Raw genomic sequence first — 15,889 nt, forward strand, 5'->3', positions numbered from 1 at the left:
TAAGCTCTGGTGACTAAATAACATGTTGTAGCTATACACATTCTCACACCATTTAGTTGGAATTGTAGTAGCTTCAAGTGAGTTCACCCACTATCAAAGGCAGTCTACACTCCTGAGAACTGTTCTCAGTGCTGCTGTCCTCCAACCTCGCTAAGACAGGACTGTCGCCATTAGTACTGAGGCAAAGCCTTCACACTGCTGGACAACAATGCTACTACCCGCATAGGAACCTAACTGGTAGGATTATTATTAATACTTTTTCCACTTATCCTTAACATTGCTTCCTTTTCCTGGTATAAAATGACAGCTAAACTAGTCAGAATTACCACTGCTGGATTTTTATTCAGAACAAGCAGACTTTTTAGAGTTGCTTGGAAGAATCACTCACAATCATTAAATAAATCAATTACTGCTTAAAAAATCAAAAACAAAATACCTGGGGCTCTTTACTCAAGTATGTAACATAGAGTTACCCATGTGCAAACAGACCAAATGCAAAACAATTCCTACAATTTGGAGTGTAAGCCCTGTGACTTGGAGCTAACATTTGAAACTACTGGGTGTTTCTGTGTCCACAGCCTTTCATATCTACAATTTATCTTCCCCAATTAGTGGCCACATAGGCCTGTCATTGAAACTTCATGTTAGCAGCAGCTATGGCCAATGACTCCCCTTTCCCTGCACGCAAACCTTCCCCCCCACCCCCAAACTCCATTTTTGCACTCCACATAGACTATATTTTAAGCTAGACCACCCCAAAAATATACCTCCAACTTTGGCAAAACTTTTCTAGCAATTAGAAAGTGATACGATTCAAAGGCTGACAAGAAATTTAACTTTATACAAATCACAAAGTCACCAAAACTGTAACACTCAAAAGCTACATGCTGCAAAATAACAATAAAACACAGTATCTGGAGCCTCTGTCATCTACCTTTGACCTACTCTTTCCTTTAAATACAGAGAATACTTTTTCTTAACTTACAAATTACATTTCTGTAAAGAATATTACAATTGCATATTTTAGGGCATGTTAATATCAACAATGGAGTGCAGGAGCTTGAAGCCAGAGTACTTATGATTCAGATCAGGAAATGATCTACCTGTAACCAAATAAGTATGCATTTTATTTGCTTTGCCTTCCTGGTTATTCATCAGTTTCTTCTCTCCACTCTACCTTGTCTCACACTTTAACTACCAAAAGAGTGCATCTTCCAATTGCTCAGAAAGTAAAAACAGGGCAACCTCAACACTAAACTCTACAAAGCCAAAAAATATACATTAAAAAATAAAAGCTTATCTAAAGCTCATGTATTTCACTTTACATACAAGTATGTTATGTATGATTATTTACTTTCCCCATAGAAAATATATCAGAAACTACTAATTAAAAAGTGATATCCTCAAGGTTTCCAAGCAAGCCAGGCAACAGTTGGATACACTACTAAAATCAGCTACAAGAATTAAAAAAAAAACAAAAAAAGAAAAAAGAATAAAAAAACCACGATCACCTAGAATAAATTTAGAATGCCCATTTCAAGGATTTCTGGAAAAATAAAAAATAGAAAATACAGTAGAGCCCAGAATGATAACAGTTCTTCTTATAGTAAACCTCAATCATTTAAGAAAAGAATAAAGTCAGCCCATTTTAAGACAGTAAATGTGCACATCTTAGAAAAACTTCTATCAAAAAACAGCCAAAATTTCAAGTCTGGTCCCAAACTTGTTATACAGGAATCTTCTCATATCTGAATCTGTCATCTCCCAACAATGCTGGAAAAATGTAGCTTATTGTTGGATTTATTGTTTCATTTCAATTTTCTTTATTTCAAATTGGTTTGTATTTATAACCAATTCTTAAAAGAAAAAAAAAAAGCTTACGTTAGTTTTTGTTTATATGACCCACAATTAATTTTCTAAGAGTCTCATCCCAGTAGCAAAAGAAATGGTTTCTTATCTGCTCAATGAGATAGAGATTTGGAAAAACTATAACCACCATTCTTTTTAAGACCTTCAAATTGTTACTATTATGAAAACAAAGATTTTTTAAAATATCTAATAACCTAATGCTAGATATAAATTATTGTGTATGCCATAGTTTTTATTAACACATGTTTAAGACTATGGAAAAAATCAAGAATTACAAAAAAATATGTATTAAAAAGTTGGATAAGAGGTCACAGTAAAAAAAGAAACATTTTTGTAAGTTTGGAGTCATCTATGCAAGATGAAGCTGAGGCAGAAATACAAATAATATACCTACAGGACTCAGGAAGATAACAAAAATGAGTGAAGCAGGCCAAGTGTATTACAGGTAAAAATGATGGAAACCACATTGACTGGTAAGTGCACAGGCCGTCTGAAGAGAGCAGCTACTGCTCTACCACTCTGCTCCAGACAATGGGAAGGCAGCCCAGTAGCGCCTGGATTTTCAAGTCTGCCCCAAAAAATCCAGAAACCCATGAGCTTCATTGAGAAATTTCCCAATTTTTCACTGTTGACCACTAGTTGAAACTCAAAGACATTACAAATCAAACAAAACATATCTCTAAGGTGGTTCAGTCCAGAGGCCACTTTTGAGCTAATGTGTGAAAACTGCTTTCAAAAAGGTAGATGAGGGGTAATGAGTAAAAAGCTCAAGCTTTGAGCTCAAACTGGCTTGGGTTTGAATGGATTATGCTAGAAAAATTAGTTCTTCAACTGTAAAATATCACCACTCTCTCACAGATGTTGAAAAGTAAAACTAACACAATACCAGATACACAACAGACATGAAAGAAATGTTCCTTACTCTCCCTACCTGATCATACAAGTCCTTAGGAAAATTTAAGATATCAGATACGAAACACTCTTGAAGATCATAAGCAAGCTATAGAAAGGATATCAGAAAACAGGTGCCTGCCATGTCCTACCCCGGCAACTCAGAGAGGTCCTGCACACATACAAAGGAGATACTGTTAACCTAGGGGATGCTTGAAATGCGCCTTCTTCAAGTGATACAGCTCCCCGGCTACCAATTTCAAGTTAAAAAGATGAAGAGTCCGACCGAGCTCCTTAATGATAAAGATGAAAAGTTTACTAACTTCATAGATCGTTTCTTACTGGTGGAAGTGAAAGAAATAGTTTATCCTTAAGCTTTGATATTTTTAACACTTTGGGCCAAATTTCCAGAGAACTTATTTCTATAGACTGCACGGTACAAAGTAAAGCGTTTACACCAGATTTTTTAAATACAAAAAACATGTCATACTCTAAAGTTAATTTTATGTATGATTTCATCAAACCAAAACATTATGAGATTGAATTTACTGCTACAGCTAAATACCTTTGACCTCCCAAACATACCAATTAATTTTTTAAAAAAGAAAGAAAAAACATCAACATATGTGTGTTAAAAATATTCATACACCCATAAAAATTCTTTGGGCTGTACTTAATAAGAATAGCTCCAATAAATTCTAATGTGGTTACAAATAATTTTAAAAAACATTTATATATATATATATATATATTTGAGCATATGTCTATATAGGCACTTACTGAAGTCTAGAAATTTTATGGTATCTTCCTACAAATTTTGCATGGGCTGGGAAATGTGCTAGAAATGTACATACAGCATTAGGAAAGTTTAAGTTTTATGACTCTAAACACTTTAATGATCTTTTCCAGCTTCCCAACCATCATATCAACAGCAAGAAAAAAATTAATACAAAACAGTGATTGACAAATCGGAAAGGGGTAAGCAACCATAAGGGTTTATTGAGTACCTGAAAATGATTTTTACTTTAAAGTTAAATCTGTATTTCCACTAACCTACACATATTCATTCTCTCACATGCTAAAACAAATATTCAATTTGAATATATTCTATGTATCACTTAAATTTCTTACAAACTTGACCATAAAAAGCTTAGATTAATAAATAACAATAGTATATATTACCTTAAAATTACAAATATTTCCATGTACACAAAACCTACTATCTTGATGCTAATTTTAAAATCAAAGTTTTCAGCCTTTTTGAAAAAGTTCTGCTTAAAACAAATATCCAAAAGTAGCCTTTTAACCACTGCTTAATGCAAAACAATACTTTATAAATGAATCCAGAGTGATTTTAGACAAGGGTCTTAACTCACAAAGATTATGCGGTTACTTTATTTAACCATCAAACATTCTTGTTTTCAAATGTTTCATTCTTTAAAAACAAAGGACATTTTATACACTACATTTTATATACTATACATAAAAGGACATTTTATATACTAAATTGCCTCATATGCTTACTTTTTACTACCTCATAGAAATCAGTGTCTAACTCCTGACTATAATAAAGTGAAAACAGACAGAAAAGAGATTTGTTGGAAGCCACATTTAGGATGTAAATACAAATGTTAATTGAAATGACCTTTATAAAGGGTCTCTAGCACATGATACTATAATTAAACATCTACTAGAAGCTCTTAATCTAAAATAGATATCTAACAACTGAACACTACAAACAAACTACAACAAACGTATCAACCTCGGACTACACAGAATACAGGACAAAAATATGCTTTGCTCTGCAGTCATAAGTCAAAGTGACAAACAAAAGAACAGAAACAATACACTACATGAAATATTTGGATATTTTCTAATTTATCAAATGAGGTTATAGTCATCCAAAGTATTCCAGAAACTGTTTCAATCCAATGTTTTTAAAAATACTTTGAGGTGTTTAAGTATACTACTTTGAGCAAGTCAAAAAGTTTACCTAAAATAAAGCACTTTACACAACAAAATAATGCAGCGAGTCCTAAAATAGAAATAAAACTCGTCTTCAAAACCTGAGTAATCAAGAAATGATATGTTTTTAGTAAATTTAACTACAATTTGGAGGGTCGGGGTTTGCCACTGTTTTGACACCACTAACTGCACTTACATGCTTACTCCACCTGAGAGTTTAAGAAAACTCTTCAAGTTGGGTCACCCGGGGACTGTCCCTCTAAGAGACCCAATCCAGTCTCAAGATCAAAGAACATCCCGAAACAGCTTACCTTTCTTCCCACCAAACCCTTTCCCCTGGGCAACAGAATGTTTTCACTGAACATAAACACACCCTCTTGCGACCTCTCTCCAAACAGGGGCAGAGGCAGGGCACTTTGGAGAGCGGAAACCACTCGGTTCAGAGGAGCGGGACACCACTGCCACTCCTCCACCGGCGGCCCCTCTGCAAAACCCCGTCGGTCTAGTTCCCCACCCCCGGTAAAAAACAATTCACCACTCCGGCCGCACACATCACAACTTCCCACGAGCCTGCTCTGCGGTTCTCCTCCGCCGAGCAGACTCCAGAATCCGCCACCCGGCAGGGACTGAGAGCGGAAGGATGAGGAGGGTGAGCGAGGAACGAGGGCGGCGAAGACCGCCGGGACCGCGGCGGCTGCCCGCCCCGGCGAGCAGGCTGGAGGGATGGAGCAACCACGGCTCTTGCCTGGCGACCCGGATCTCCTGACTTTGCTTCTCTGGAAGACGACCCAAGCCTCCCCTGCTGCCGGGGAGTAGGGGGCGGGGAAGGCCTCGCCGGAGGCTCGGAGCCTCCTCGGCATGCCACGGAAGGGAACGCGGTCGGGGTACGAGGGACAATAGGGAGTGGGAAGCACTGCGCGCCCGAGTGGCGCCGCCGGCCGGCCGGGCTGACTGATGCGCCCGCCGCGCCGCGCGACTGGGCTCCGCTCGGCCCCGTCGCCAATGCCGCTGCCGCCGCACGGTCCGCGAGGGTCACGGCGCCTCCAGCGCTTCGGGTCGTGCCTCACCTCCCAGCCCCGCCGCCCAGGAGAGGAGCAGAATTAACACTCTCAGCAACACCATCTTCCGCTGCCGCCGCCTCCTCACGGGTTAACAGCAGCACATCGATCCGGAGGGAGAAGCTGAAGGGGCTTGGTCCGTAGCCTCCACGGGAAGCCGGGACCTCCCCCGGCAGGAGAAACGACGAAGCACCTCCCTCTCGCTCCACTTCAGGGGCCAGCAACGCTCCCAGCTCCTCCAAAACAGGGACCTCCCTCCCCCTCGTTCGTTTCCTTGCTTCCCCGCTTTCCTTCCCTCGCTCCTTCCCTCTTCTCTACCTCCCTTCCCCGAGCCCGGGACCTCCGCCTCCTTCCTCACCACGTGACGTGCGGGCGCCCAACTGGCACGCGGAGCCGCACCCCTTCCTCCCACCCCTCCTCTCCCCCAGGCGCCTCAGGGGCGCGCGCATGCGCACGGAATACGGTTCCCGGGCTGCTAGGCCCGCCGCCGCTTCCTGTCCGCCGGCGGGAGCTGGGATTGGGCTTGGGAGGCGGGGTTTCCTCTAGCTCCGCCCCCCGACGGGACCGTGCTCCGCTAGTTCTCACAGCTGCTGAGAGTCGTATGGTGGGCTGAAATGCGAGAGTGAAGGATGTTAAGGGTCCACTTTCCACTTCTTAGCGAGGAACGGAGGTTTTTGTTTCTTTTTCTGCTTCCGGTGTTGCATGACAGCCAACAAGTAAAAGCAAAGTACTAGCAAGCAGTAATTATATCAGCGACAAACAGTGATCAGAATCTAAATGTAAGTATCTTCAAGCAGCAGAAAGAAAAGACACAGGCATATTTTTCTGAGCTCTTTACAAATCTGTGTCACATACCAGACCACACTTCTAAAAGCGTGCAACCTAAACCATAGGGTCCTATATCTCCATCCCCAAAAATGTGCTGCTCTACCCCGTCCCATCGTTGAAGATCACTCTCAAATCTACTTCACCCCAACTTCTTTGAAGCATAGATTTGGTTTCTTGTAACTTACTTTGTTCTTTAAATGCATATTTCATGGACTAGATTTAAGTGTAAGGCCTGAAACCATAAAACTCCTTTATAAAAGTGGGAGAGAAGCTCCGGCAATGATTTTTTGGGTATGACACCAAAAGCATAAGCAACAAAAGCGAAAATAAGTAGAACTACTTCAAACTAAAAAGCTTCTGCACAGCAAAAGAAACACGAAAACGAAACGGGGACCTTCGGAATGAGAAAAAATATTTCCAAATAAGATATCTGACAAAGGGTTAATATCCAAAATATGTAAGGAACTCTTACAGCTCCATAGCAAAAAAACCAAACAATCCAATTTAAAAATGGGCTGAGGAACTGAATAGACATTTTTCTGAAGACATTGAATGCCCAACAGGTACATGAAAAGATGCTCAACACCAGCAACCATCAGGGAAATGCAAATCAAAAATACAATGAGATATTACCTCACTGTTAGAATGGCTACCATCAAAAAGACAAGAGATAGTAGAAAGTGTTGCCAAGAATGTGGAGAAAAGGGAATGGATGTGCACTGTTGATGGGAATGTAAATTGGTACAGCCATACAGAAAACATTACAGAGGTTCCTCAAAAAATTAAAAATAGAACTACCATATGATTCAGCACTCCACTTCTGGGTATACAGTATACCCAAAGGAAATTAAATCAGAACCTCAAAGAGATAGCTGCATTCCCATGTTCACTGCAGCATTATTCACAGTAGACATGATATGGAAACAACCTAGGTGTCCCTCGATTGATGAATCGATGAAGATGTGAGACACACACACATACATACATACTGGGATATTATTCAGCCATAAAAAAGAAAGAAATCCTGCCATTTGTGACATCATGGATGAACCTTGAGTGCATTATTTATTCTAAGTGAAACAAGTCAGACAGAGAAAGACAAATACCATCTGATCTCACTTAAATATAGAATCCAAAAGAGGCAAACTCATAGAAACAGAGAGTAGAAAGTTGGTTACCAGGGGTTGAGAAATGGGGAAAATGGGGAGATGGTGGTGAAAAAGTATAAACTTCCAGTTATAAGATGAAAAACTTCTGGGGATATAATGTACAGTATGGAGACCATAGTTTATAATATTGTATCATATACTTCAAAGTTACTAAGAGAGTAGATCTTAAATGTTCTCACAACAAAACAAATGGTAATTACGTGAGATGATGGAAGTGTTAACTAACCCTACTGTGGTCATCATTTTGCAATAAATAAGTGTTTCAAATCAATATATTGTACATTCAACCTTATAAGATGTTATTTATATCTCAATAAAGCTGGAAAATTAAAAATAAATAAAAGTACACAATTCAATAGCATTTAGTAAATTCGCAATGTTATGCAACCATCACCACTATCCAGATCCAAAACATATTCATATGGAAATTAAGAAAAAAAAACTTGCATTTCATGAACTAGAACTTTTTGATGGCATTAATTAGTCTTAATCTGTTAAGCATTCTGCTTGAAGAGGCTGAATTTGGGAATATAAGTATTAATATTATTATTATTGATACTAACAATACATTGGAAATTCTACACTTCTTTTCACTCTGCATATTTCAACTTATTACCATTAACATAAGAGTATGTTTCTTTAATTCTCATTTGAGAAATGAATTATTATAGTTATAGTTTTGCTTTAACATTAGTAAGCTCAAATATACAGAAGTTCTAAAGCCATCATTAACAACATCCGTTTATAATGAGATGTATGGAACTATTAAAGGATGGCAGAATCTTATGAATGTTTTTTTTTTCCTTTCTTAAAAGATCCAATTTAGGAAACGGTTACATGCAAGCACTGATGTTGCAATATCACCTGTGCTTGTCACTACTCTCTTTTGATGATGCTGTCAACAAATGATGTTTTGATCTTCTAACTATTAGACCACCTTGTAGCATGCTTAGGATTGCACAATATTTTTTATCATTAATTCGAGTGGTTAGAGTCAAATGGCACTTTCTCTTAAAATTCAACTGGAAAAAAACCAAAATCACATTTTGCATTACCAAGGTGATCACTGAAAATTGTTTAAGACTGTATTTCTTTTTATTTTAAAACATGAATACATTATATTCCAGCATTGTAATGAATGGTATTCCAATGTTACAAATGTGGACCACTATTCTGTTTGAAGTTTTAACTTATTACATTTTTAGTGTTTTGCAATTGTATGGTAAACCGATGAAATGTGGAAGTATAAAGTCTGCATTTACACCATGATAGACTGCCTGGGTTCGACTCCCAGTTGTACCATTTACAAGCTGTGTGGCTTTTGGCCAAGTTATTTCACCTTTCTAAACTCAATATTTCTTTTGCAAAATGAGAATGATAAAACATTTGCCTCATGGGACTGTTTCGATTATTAAATTTAAATTAGTTAACATTTATTAGCTGATTATAACAATGCCTGATAGATAATAATTGCTAAAAATAAGTGGTTGTTAAGCAAAAATGTATAAATATCATGGTCCTTCCATGAACACTCAAACATCCATCCAAAAGCCGGAATTAATAGCATTATTTCCTTTGCAACAATACACAGCTTTGATACTACTAGTATAATGAAATTTATCCTCAAGTTTAATAATGAGAAATTCAGCTAGTAAGCATATGGTCATATACAGTATACTATATAAATAACACTACAGACAAATGCTTATTGAACAACCTGAAGCCAATCTGGTAAATGTTTCAACAATTACATTTTAAATTTACAACTCCTAATAAACTAACCACTTGCTGGATGTCTTAGCATCATGCCAACTCAATATGTTTAACTTCTTAACTCTGATAATGGCACCACCACTCTCCCAGTAACCTGCGATGGAGAATAGAATCATCTTAGACTCTCCTTGTCTACTCATCACCAGTCACCAAGTATTGATTCTTCCTTAAACTTGTCTTTCTTGTGCCTTTAACCCTCCCCTTCCCACTACTGTCACCAATTCACAAAATTATTCTGTTCTTTAAACTGCTGCAGGACTTCTAATTCATCTCATTCCATTCTCTCTCACTTCTGGTCCTGCTTTCAAACCTCCCATCAATAAATCCACTGCAATTGGCTCCATCCCATCATTCCCAAGAAGTTACTCTTTCTGGGGCCATCAATGATCTGTTATTCATCAATGCCACTGTACACCTTGACTCCTGATCTAGCTAGAACTCTCTCCTCAAAATTCTCTTCTTCAAGGTTATCCAAGACTTGCTCTCTCCTGATTTTCCTACTTACTTTTAAGTGTGCCTTCTTCTGTATCTCTTCCCTATGGCTTTTTCTTCTCTTTATCTTTTAAATATCAGTCAGTGTTCTGCAGGACTTTATCCTTGGCTTTCTTATCTTCTCATTCTTCACTTGCATGATTATTTTTTTACTACCCCCAAGAGTCTATGACTAAGCTGTAAACTCCATGTAAACAAAGCTGGATCTGTCTTGTTCTGAATTCTACCCCACTGCCTACCACACAGTCAGCACTTTTCCTGGACCTGTGCCCCAAGTCCCAGACCTGTATCCTAGTTGCACCACTAACCACCTGTGTGACCTTGAGTACATTAAGGCACCTGTGCCACAGTTTCCTAATCTTTACAATGGGGAAAATAGTAATAATACTTTACAATGGGGAAAATAGTAATACCTACCTCAGAGGGTCGACGTGAGAGTTAAATAAATTAATGGATGCAAAAGCACTTAGAATATTGTATAGCACATAGTAAGCATTATAAAAGTTTAGGTGTTATCATTACATATCTAACATATACTAGCTAACTCCTCCCTGAAGTTACATAACCACACCAAATTCAACATACCCAATACTGAAAAACACCCTATATCACCTACTCAAACTGTTTTTTCATCCTAAATTCCCTATTTTGGTTAGTGGCAACACCATCCATGCAATTACCTAAACTCCTTTCCTATCTCAGTACTGCCACAGTCCAAGTTCTGGTTTCCTTGTCTCACAATACCCATTACCTGACATTTGTCACTGCTGCTGTCAGAGTGATCTTTAAATAAATAAATATGTATAAAACATATACATATATTTATATATTTATAAATATATTACAAAATTTCTTTATATTTATAAATAAATCTTTTATAAATATTCATAAATATATTTATAAAAGATTTATTTATATAAATATTGTAATATATTTATAAATATATATTTAAAGATCATATATATTAAAAGATGTTATATACATATGTTTATATATATATATATATATTTATATATATATATACTTATATATACCCTTAAATCCCCAGGATTAAATATAAGGCTCTCATGATCTAGTCATTACCTTGTTTAACAGATCCATCTTTCATTACTCTGTTTTCTTACTTTATCTTCTAAAAGTAATAAGGACAAAAATCAGAATAACAGTAGTATCCTGTTTCCCTGAAAATAAGACCTAGCTGGACAATCAGCTCTAATGCGTCTTTTGGAGCAAAAATTAATATAAGACCTGGTCTTATATTATATTATACTATATAAGACTTGGTCTCATATTATTATAAAATAAGACCGGGTTTTGCTTCAAAAGACGCATTAGAGCTGATTGTCCGGCTAGGTCTTTTTTCTGGGGAAACACGGTAGCTGGGAGTTAGTAAGGAAATGGAAGCTTAAAGAACTTAGATAAGTTGTCCAAAGTCACAAAATGGGTGTGTGGCAGAGCCAACACCCAAAGTTAAGTCTGTCATGCTGCTGTTCAACTTCAGTTGTATTCTCAAACACATGTCACTTCCTTCTTTGACACCTTTGCACATTTTATTCCTTCCATGAGGAATGTCCTTCCATTCATCCTATATATTCTACAAAACTAGGCTCTAAGTTTTCCTTCAATAGTTCATTTTGAGACACTTTTTCGTTAGGATTTTGCTTTTTGTGTGAAAAAGGGATCAGAGAAGTAAAGCACTTAGAAAATCAATTTTGGAGGATAAGAGAACAGTGAAAAATGGTATTTATAACATAAAGCATTTAGAAGTCAAATAAAAAATGCCAATTTTTCTTTTCTGCCTACGTATGTTTTAAAAAAAAAAAGACAACAGGCCTAAAATGGAGTCACTTATGTTAAAGCTCCCTGTCAACAAACTGAAACCTAACTTACGGTTTCAGCTCTCCCAGAAATGGAATCTTAAAGCAGTCATTAGGAATTGCCTATCAGCACTAGTTAGGTAACCTGCCTGACAGACCTTGCCATCGCCTAAAGGAAAGTAAACTTGCAATAACCAACTCGCTCTTTTGCCCAGTATAACCTTGTTCCCTCTCCCATCTGCCTATAAAAGTCTTTCATTTTGTACAGCTTCTTTTTACCCATTGGATTGGATGCTGCCTGATTTGAATCAATGCTTACTCAAACACTTGAAAATTTTAGTATGCCTCAGTTTATCTCTTAATAAATATTACCAAGACTTTAAAACTCTGGTCACAACCTGGTAGCTCATAAACCAAATTACACTCACAGACATGTTTGATTTGACTGGTAGTCAAATTTTTTTTTCTTATTTAAAATTTTCAACAATTAGGAGTTTTTGTGTTAAAACTTAAATTCCAGATATTCTGTGAAAACTGAAAAGTTAAGCAGACTTAAGTTCTTGCAAAATATCAATTGGCTGAAATTGAGTAGAGGCTGCCTTCCTTGGATGGAGCTAATCTAATGTCACCCCACTCTGCATTATCCCTGTAGGTATTTGAGCTTGTGACCCCTGTTTTAAGAACTAGACCAAGTTCAAATAGTCCTGGACTATTTTCCTAGGCCCCTGGAGCCCCACTACTCTCAATCACATTTTAAAAATTCCAAAAAATTCTTGTTATTTAGATCCCTCATCTGCAATTAGTCATGTGTTACTTTATGGAAACTTTCATTTTATTATCCTGATATTACAGAGGGCAGAGATAGAGAGACTTTAAAGCAGAGGGCAACCAAAAACACCTTACAGTGGTCATTTACACAACAAATACTTGTTCTGCTCCCAATCTGGGGACTTACAGATTGCCAAGACAATATTCCTGACATAATGCCAGGCACCATGATACCGTGTTTCCCCGAAAATAAGACCTAGCCAGACCATCAGCTCTAATGCATCTTTTGGAGCAAAAATTAATATAAGACCTGGTCTTATTTTAATATTAAACGATTTAATTAAAATATTTAATAATAAAAATTAATGTAAGACTGGGTATAATATGATATAATATAATATAATACCGGGTCTTATATTATTTTTGGCTCCAAAAGACGCAGTAGAGCTGATGGTCCATCTAGATTTTATTTTCAGGATAACATGGTAGCACTTTACATATATGATCCCATTTACTCTTTGCCACAAAGTTATGAAGTAGACATATCCCTTTTATAAATGAGGACACAGAGGTGGGCCAGGCTTCTAACCCAAGTTTGTTTAACTCTGAATCTCATAGTCTGAATTACTGGGTGACTATCCTTATTATCATCACATAGTCCAGAATCTACTTCTTCATTTTGAAGGTCTAGAAGTTTTATTTTTCTCAGTGCAACCTGAATTGATCAGCTGACAAGGACTAATCCATAGGAGCTAAACTGTCAGGAGACTTTTTTACAAGTTAGATGTTCATGTTAGCAAGTCAATGTATTCTCTTTTTTGTCTTCATTATTTCAGAAGCTAAATCATAACTGAAAGTGGCTTAGTAAGCAAGGTATCAGTACAAAAGAAATTAATTGAATGATTTTACTGGCTAGTTCATCCAACTATCCAAATTTCTACGCCACTCTATCAAGACTATGCCATTCTACTATGCCACGCTATCAAAAATCTATCAAGGGGGCCGGCCCGGTGGCTCAGGCGGTTAGAGCTCCATGCTCCTAACTCCGAAGGCTGCTGGTTCGATTCCCACATGGGCCAGTGGGCTCTCAACCCCAAGGTTGCCGGTTCAACTCCTCAAGTCCTGCAAGCGATGGTGCGCAGCGCCCCCTGCAACTAAAATTGAACACGGCCCCTTGAGCTTAGCTGCCACTGAGCTACTGGATGGCTCAGTTGGTTGGAGCGCATCCTCTCAACCACAAGGTTGCTGGTTTGACTCCCGCAAGGGATGGTTGGCTGTGCCCCCTGCAACTACCAACGGCAACTGGCAACTGGACCTGGAGCTGAGCTGCGCCCTCCACAACTAAGACTGAAAGGACAACAACTTGAAGCTGAACGGCACCCTCCACAACTAAGATTGAAAGGACAACAAATTGACTTGGGAAAAAAAGGCCTGGAAGTACACACTGTTCCCCAATGAAGTCCTGTTCCCCTTCCCCAATTAAAAAAAAAAAATCTATCAGGGGACCAGACACATACCAGGCCATCCATCTGTTCAGGTAACCTCCACCCCAGATGGTGATTGAAGCACACTGTGAGAAACGCTTTTGTTTTGGGATCTTTCCTAGACACCAGAAAGACCTCCCTTTTTGTTATTATTCACTTTCTTCAGTAATAATATACTTGATTGGTCAGCTGGTTGGCTCAGTGGTTAGAGGGCAGTGCTCATAGCACCAAGGTTGCCGGTTTGATTCCCACATGGGTCAGTGAGCTGCATCCTCCACTAGACTGAAAACAACGACTTGACCTGGAGCTGAGCTGTGCCCTCCACAACTAGATTGAAAACAACGAATGGAAAAACACGCTGTTCCCCAAAAAAGAAATTTTTTAAAAAACTAATATACTTAATTAAGCCACAACTTTTTAACATTTATTCAGACTTTGATTCAATTTCCAGGTCTTACTTTTACTTCTTTTGGACTTGGAATGAACCCTGTCTTCTAAGGGAATTTTAACAAATAGCTAATCTGATTCATGTTATAATTTTGATAATATAGTTTTGATAACTGATTTGATAATTTTATTTTCATCTTTCTGAGAAGCACTTCATAGTAGCCCTTATGAACTGCCTCAGGTGTTATATTTTTACTTCACCTGCAGATGCTTATGTCTTGTTTTCTAACCAGACTGTAATCAATTTGAGGGCAGTAACAATAATAATACAGAAGGTACCAAAAAAAAATGTATACACATTTTAAGAAAGGAAAAAACTGTATTAAAATTGTAATACTCAATGTAAGCAGGTTACAAAAGATGAATACAAGTCATGTGTATACATTTGTTTGGCACCCCCAATGAATTTGAAGAGCTTTGTTATATGTTTCCATTTCATTCAGGAAACCACATGGCAAAATCATTCACGTTAAGGTTTTTCCTTGCCCCCCCTCATTTTTTTTTTTTACAAAAGTTGAAAACCAAAGTTAAGAGAAGTAAATTGACCTACCCGAGCTTGTAAAATTAGTGAATGACAAAACCAGGCTCTGGTCCCAGGTCTTGTGGTCTCTATTCACCATACTTTCTACTACATTAGGGCTCTTCTATGTGACCATGCTTAACGTTCTCTTCTGTGCCCCAAAGCACCACATTGTAAATATTCAATAAATAATTACAGGGTTCATTATTGTAATTATAAGTCAAATGAGTCATAGTTCTTACCACATGCATATTAACAATTACCAACTATACTTCTCAACAATGCAAGTGATTATTTTCTGATATTGTTGTAGATGAGTGTTTCTCCGAGTATGGCCAGTGTGATACCTGCTTTTCTCCAAGACCTGGGCTTTTTTCCCATTTCTGTCGAATCTGAATTCCTGGGGATGGAGCAGAGAAACATGCATTTTAATAGGCTTCCCTCATGAGAGTTAATCACACTGAAGTTTAACAATCACTGTTCTAAATAAACATGATGAGGGATAGAATGAACATGAAATATCAGGTTCTTTTGGAAAGTCAATGTAAACATATAAAAATATAGAGAAGAGGATATAATTCCTTGACTCAAAGATACCCTCAATTGGAGGATATACCATTGATTTAATGCTAGCTTTGGAAGCAAACAGCATTAAATGTTCAAAAAAATTTCAATTCTGAATCTAGAAAATTTTAAGTATTAATAAAGTAAACCTTAGACCTGAAGAAATTCAATAATTATATTTTAAATGGTGTAGTGAAAACAGAAGTTTGGAGATGGGAAGTTAGACACGATCTGAGTAGACGTT

General features: G+C 37.6%; 1 protein-coding gene across 2 annotated transcripts in view; it reads right to left on the reverse strand.

Moving 5' to 3' along the window:
• Positions 1-15,481, reverse strand: part of ADAM10 (ADAM metallopeptidase domain 10) — a 119,900-nt gene extending 104,419 nt beyond the window's left edge. Inside the window, exon 1 of one of the 2 annotated variants that reach the window (XM_019732236.3) lies at positions 15,429-15,481. In XM_019732236.3, the coding sequence (XP_019587795.3) occupies positions 15,429-15,462 (34 nt within the window). In that variant the 5' untranslated portion in view covers positions 15,463-15,481. Of the gene's footprint in view, positions 1-5,792; positions 6,098-15,428 lie in introns of those variants that run through there. The other variant, XM_019732235.3, reaches the window with a different exon arrangement.
• Positions 15,482-15,889: the final 408 nt, after the last annotated feature.

This window comes from Rhinolophus sinicus, chromosome 3, assembly GCF_057876585.1.
Source record: "Rhinolophus sinicus isolate RSI-liver-muscle chromosome 3, RSI-T2T, whole genome shotgun sequence".
Classification (NCBI taxonomy): domain Eukaryota; kingdom Metazoa; phylum Chordata; class Mammalia; order Chiroptera; family Rhinolophidae; genus Rhinolophus; species Rhinolophus sinicus.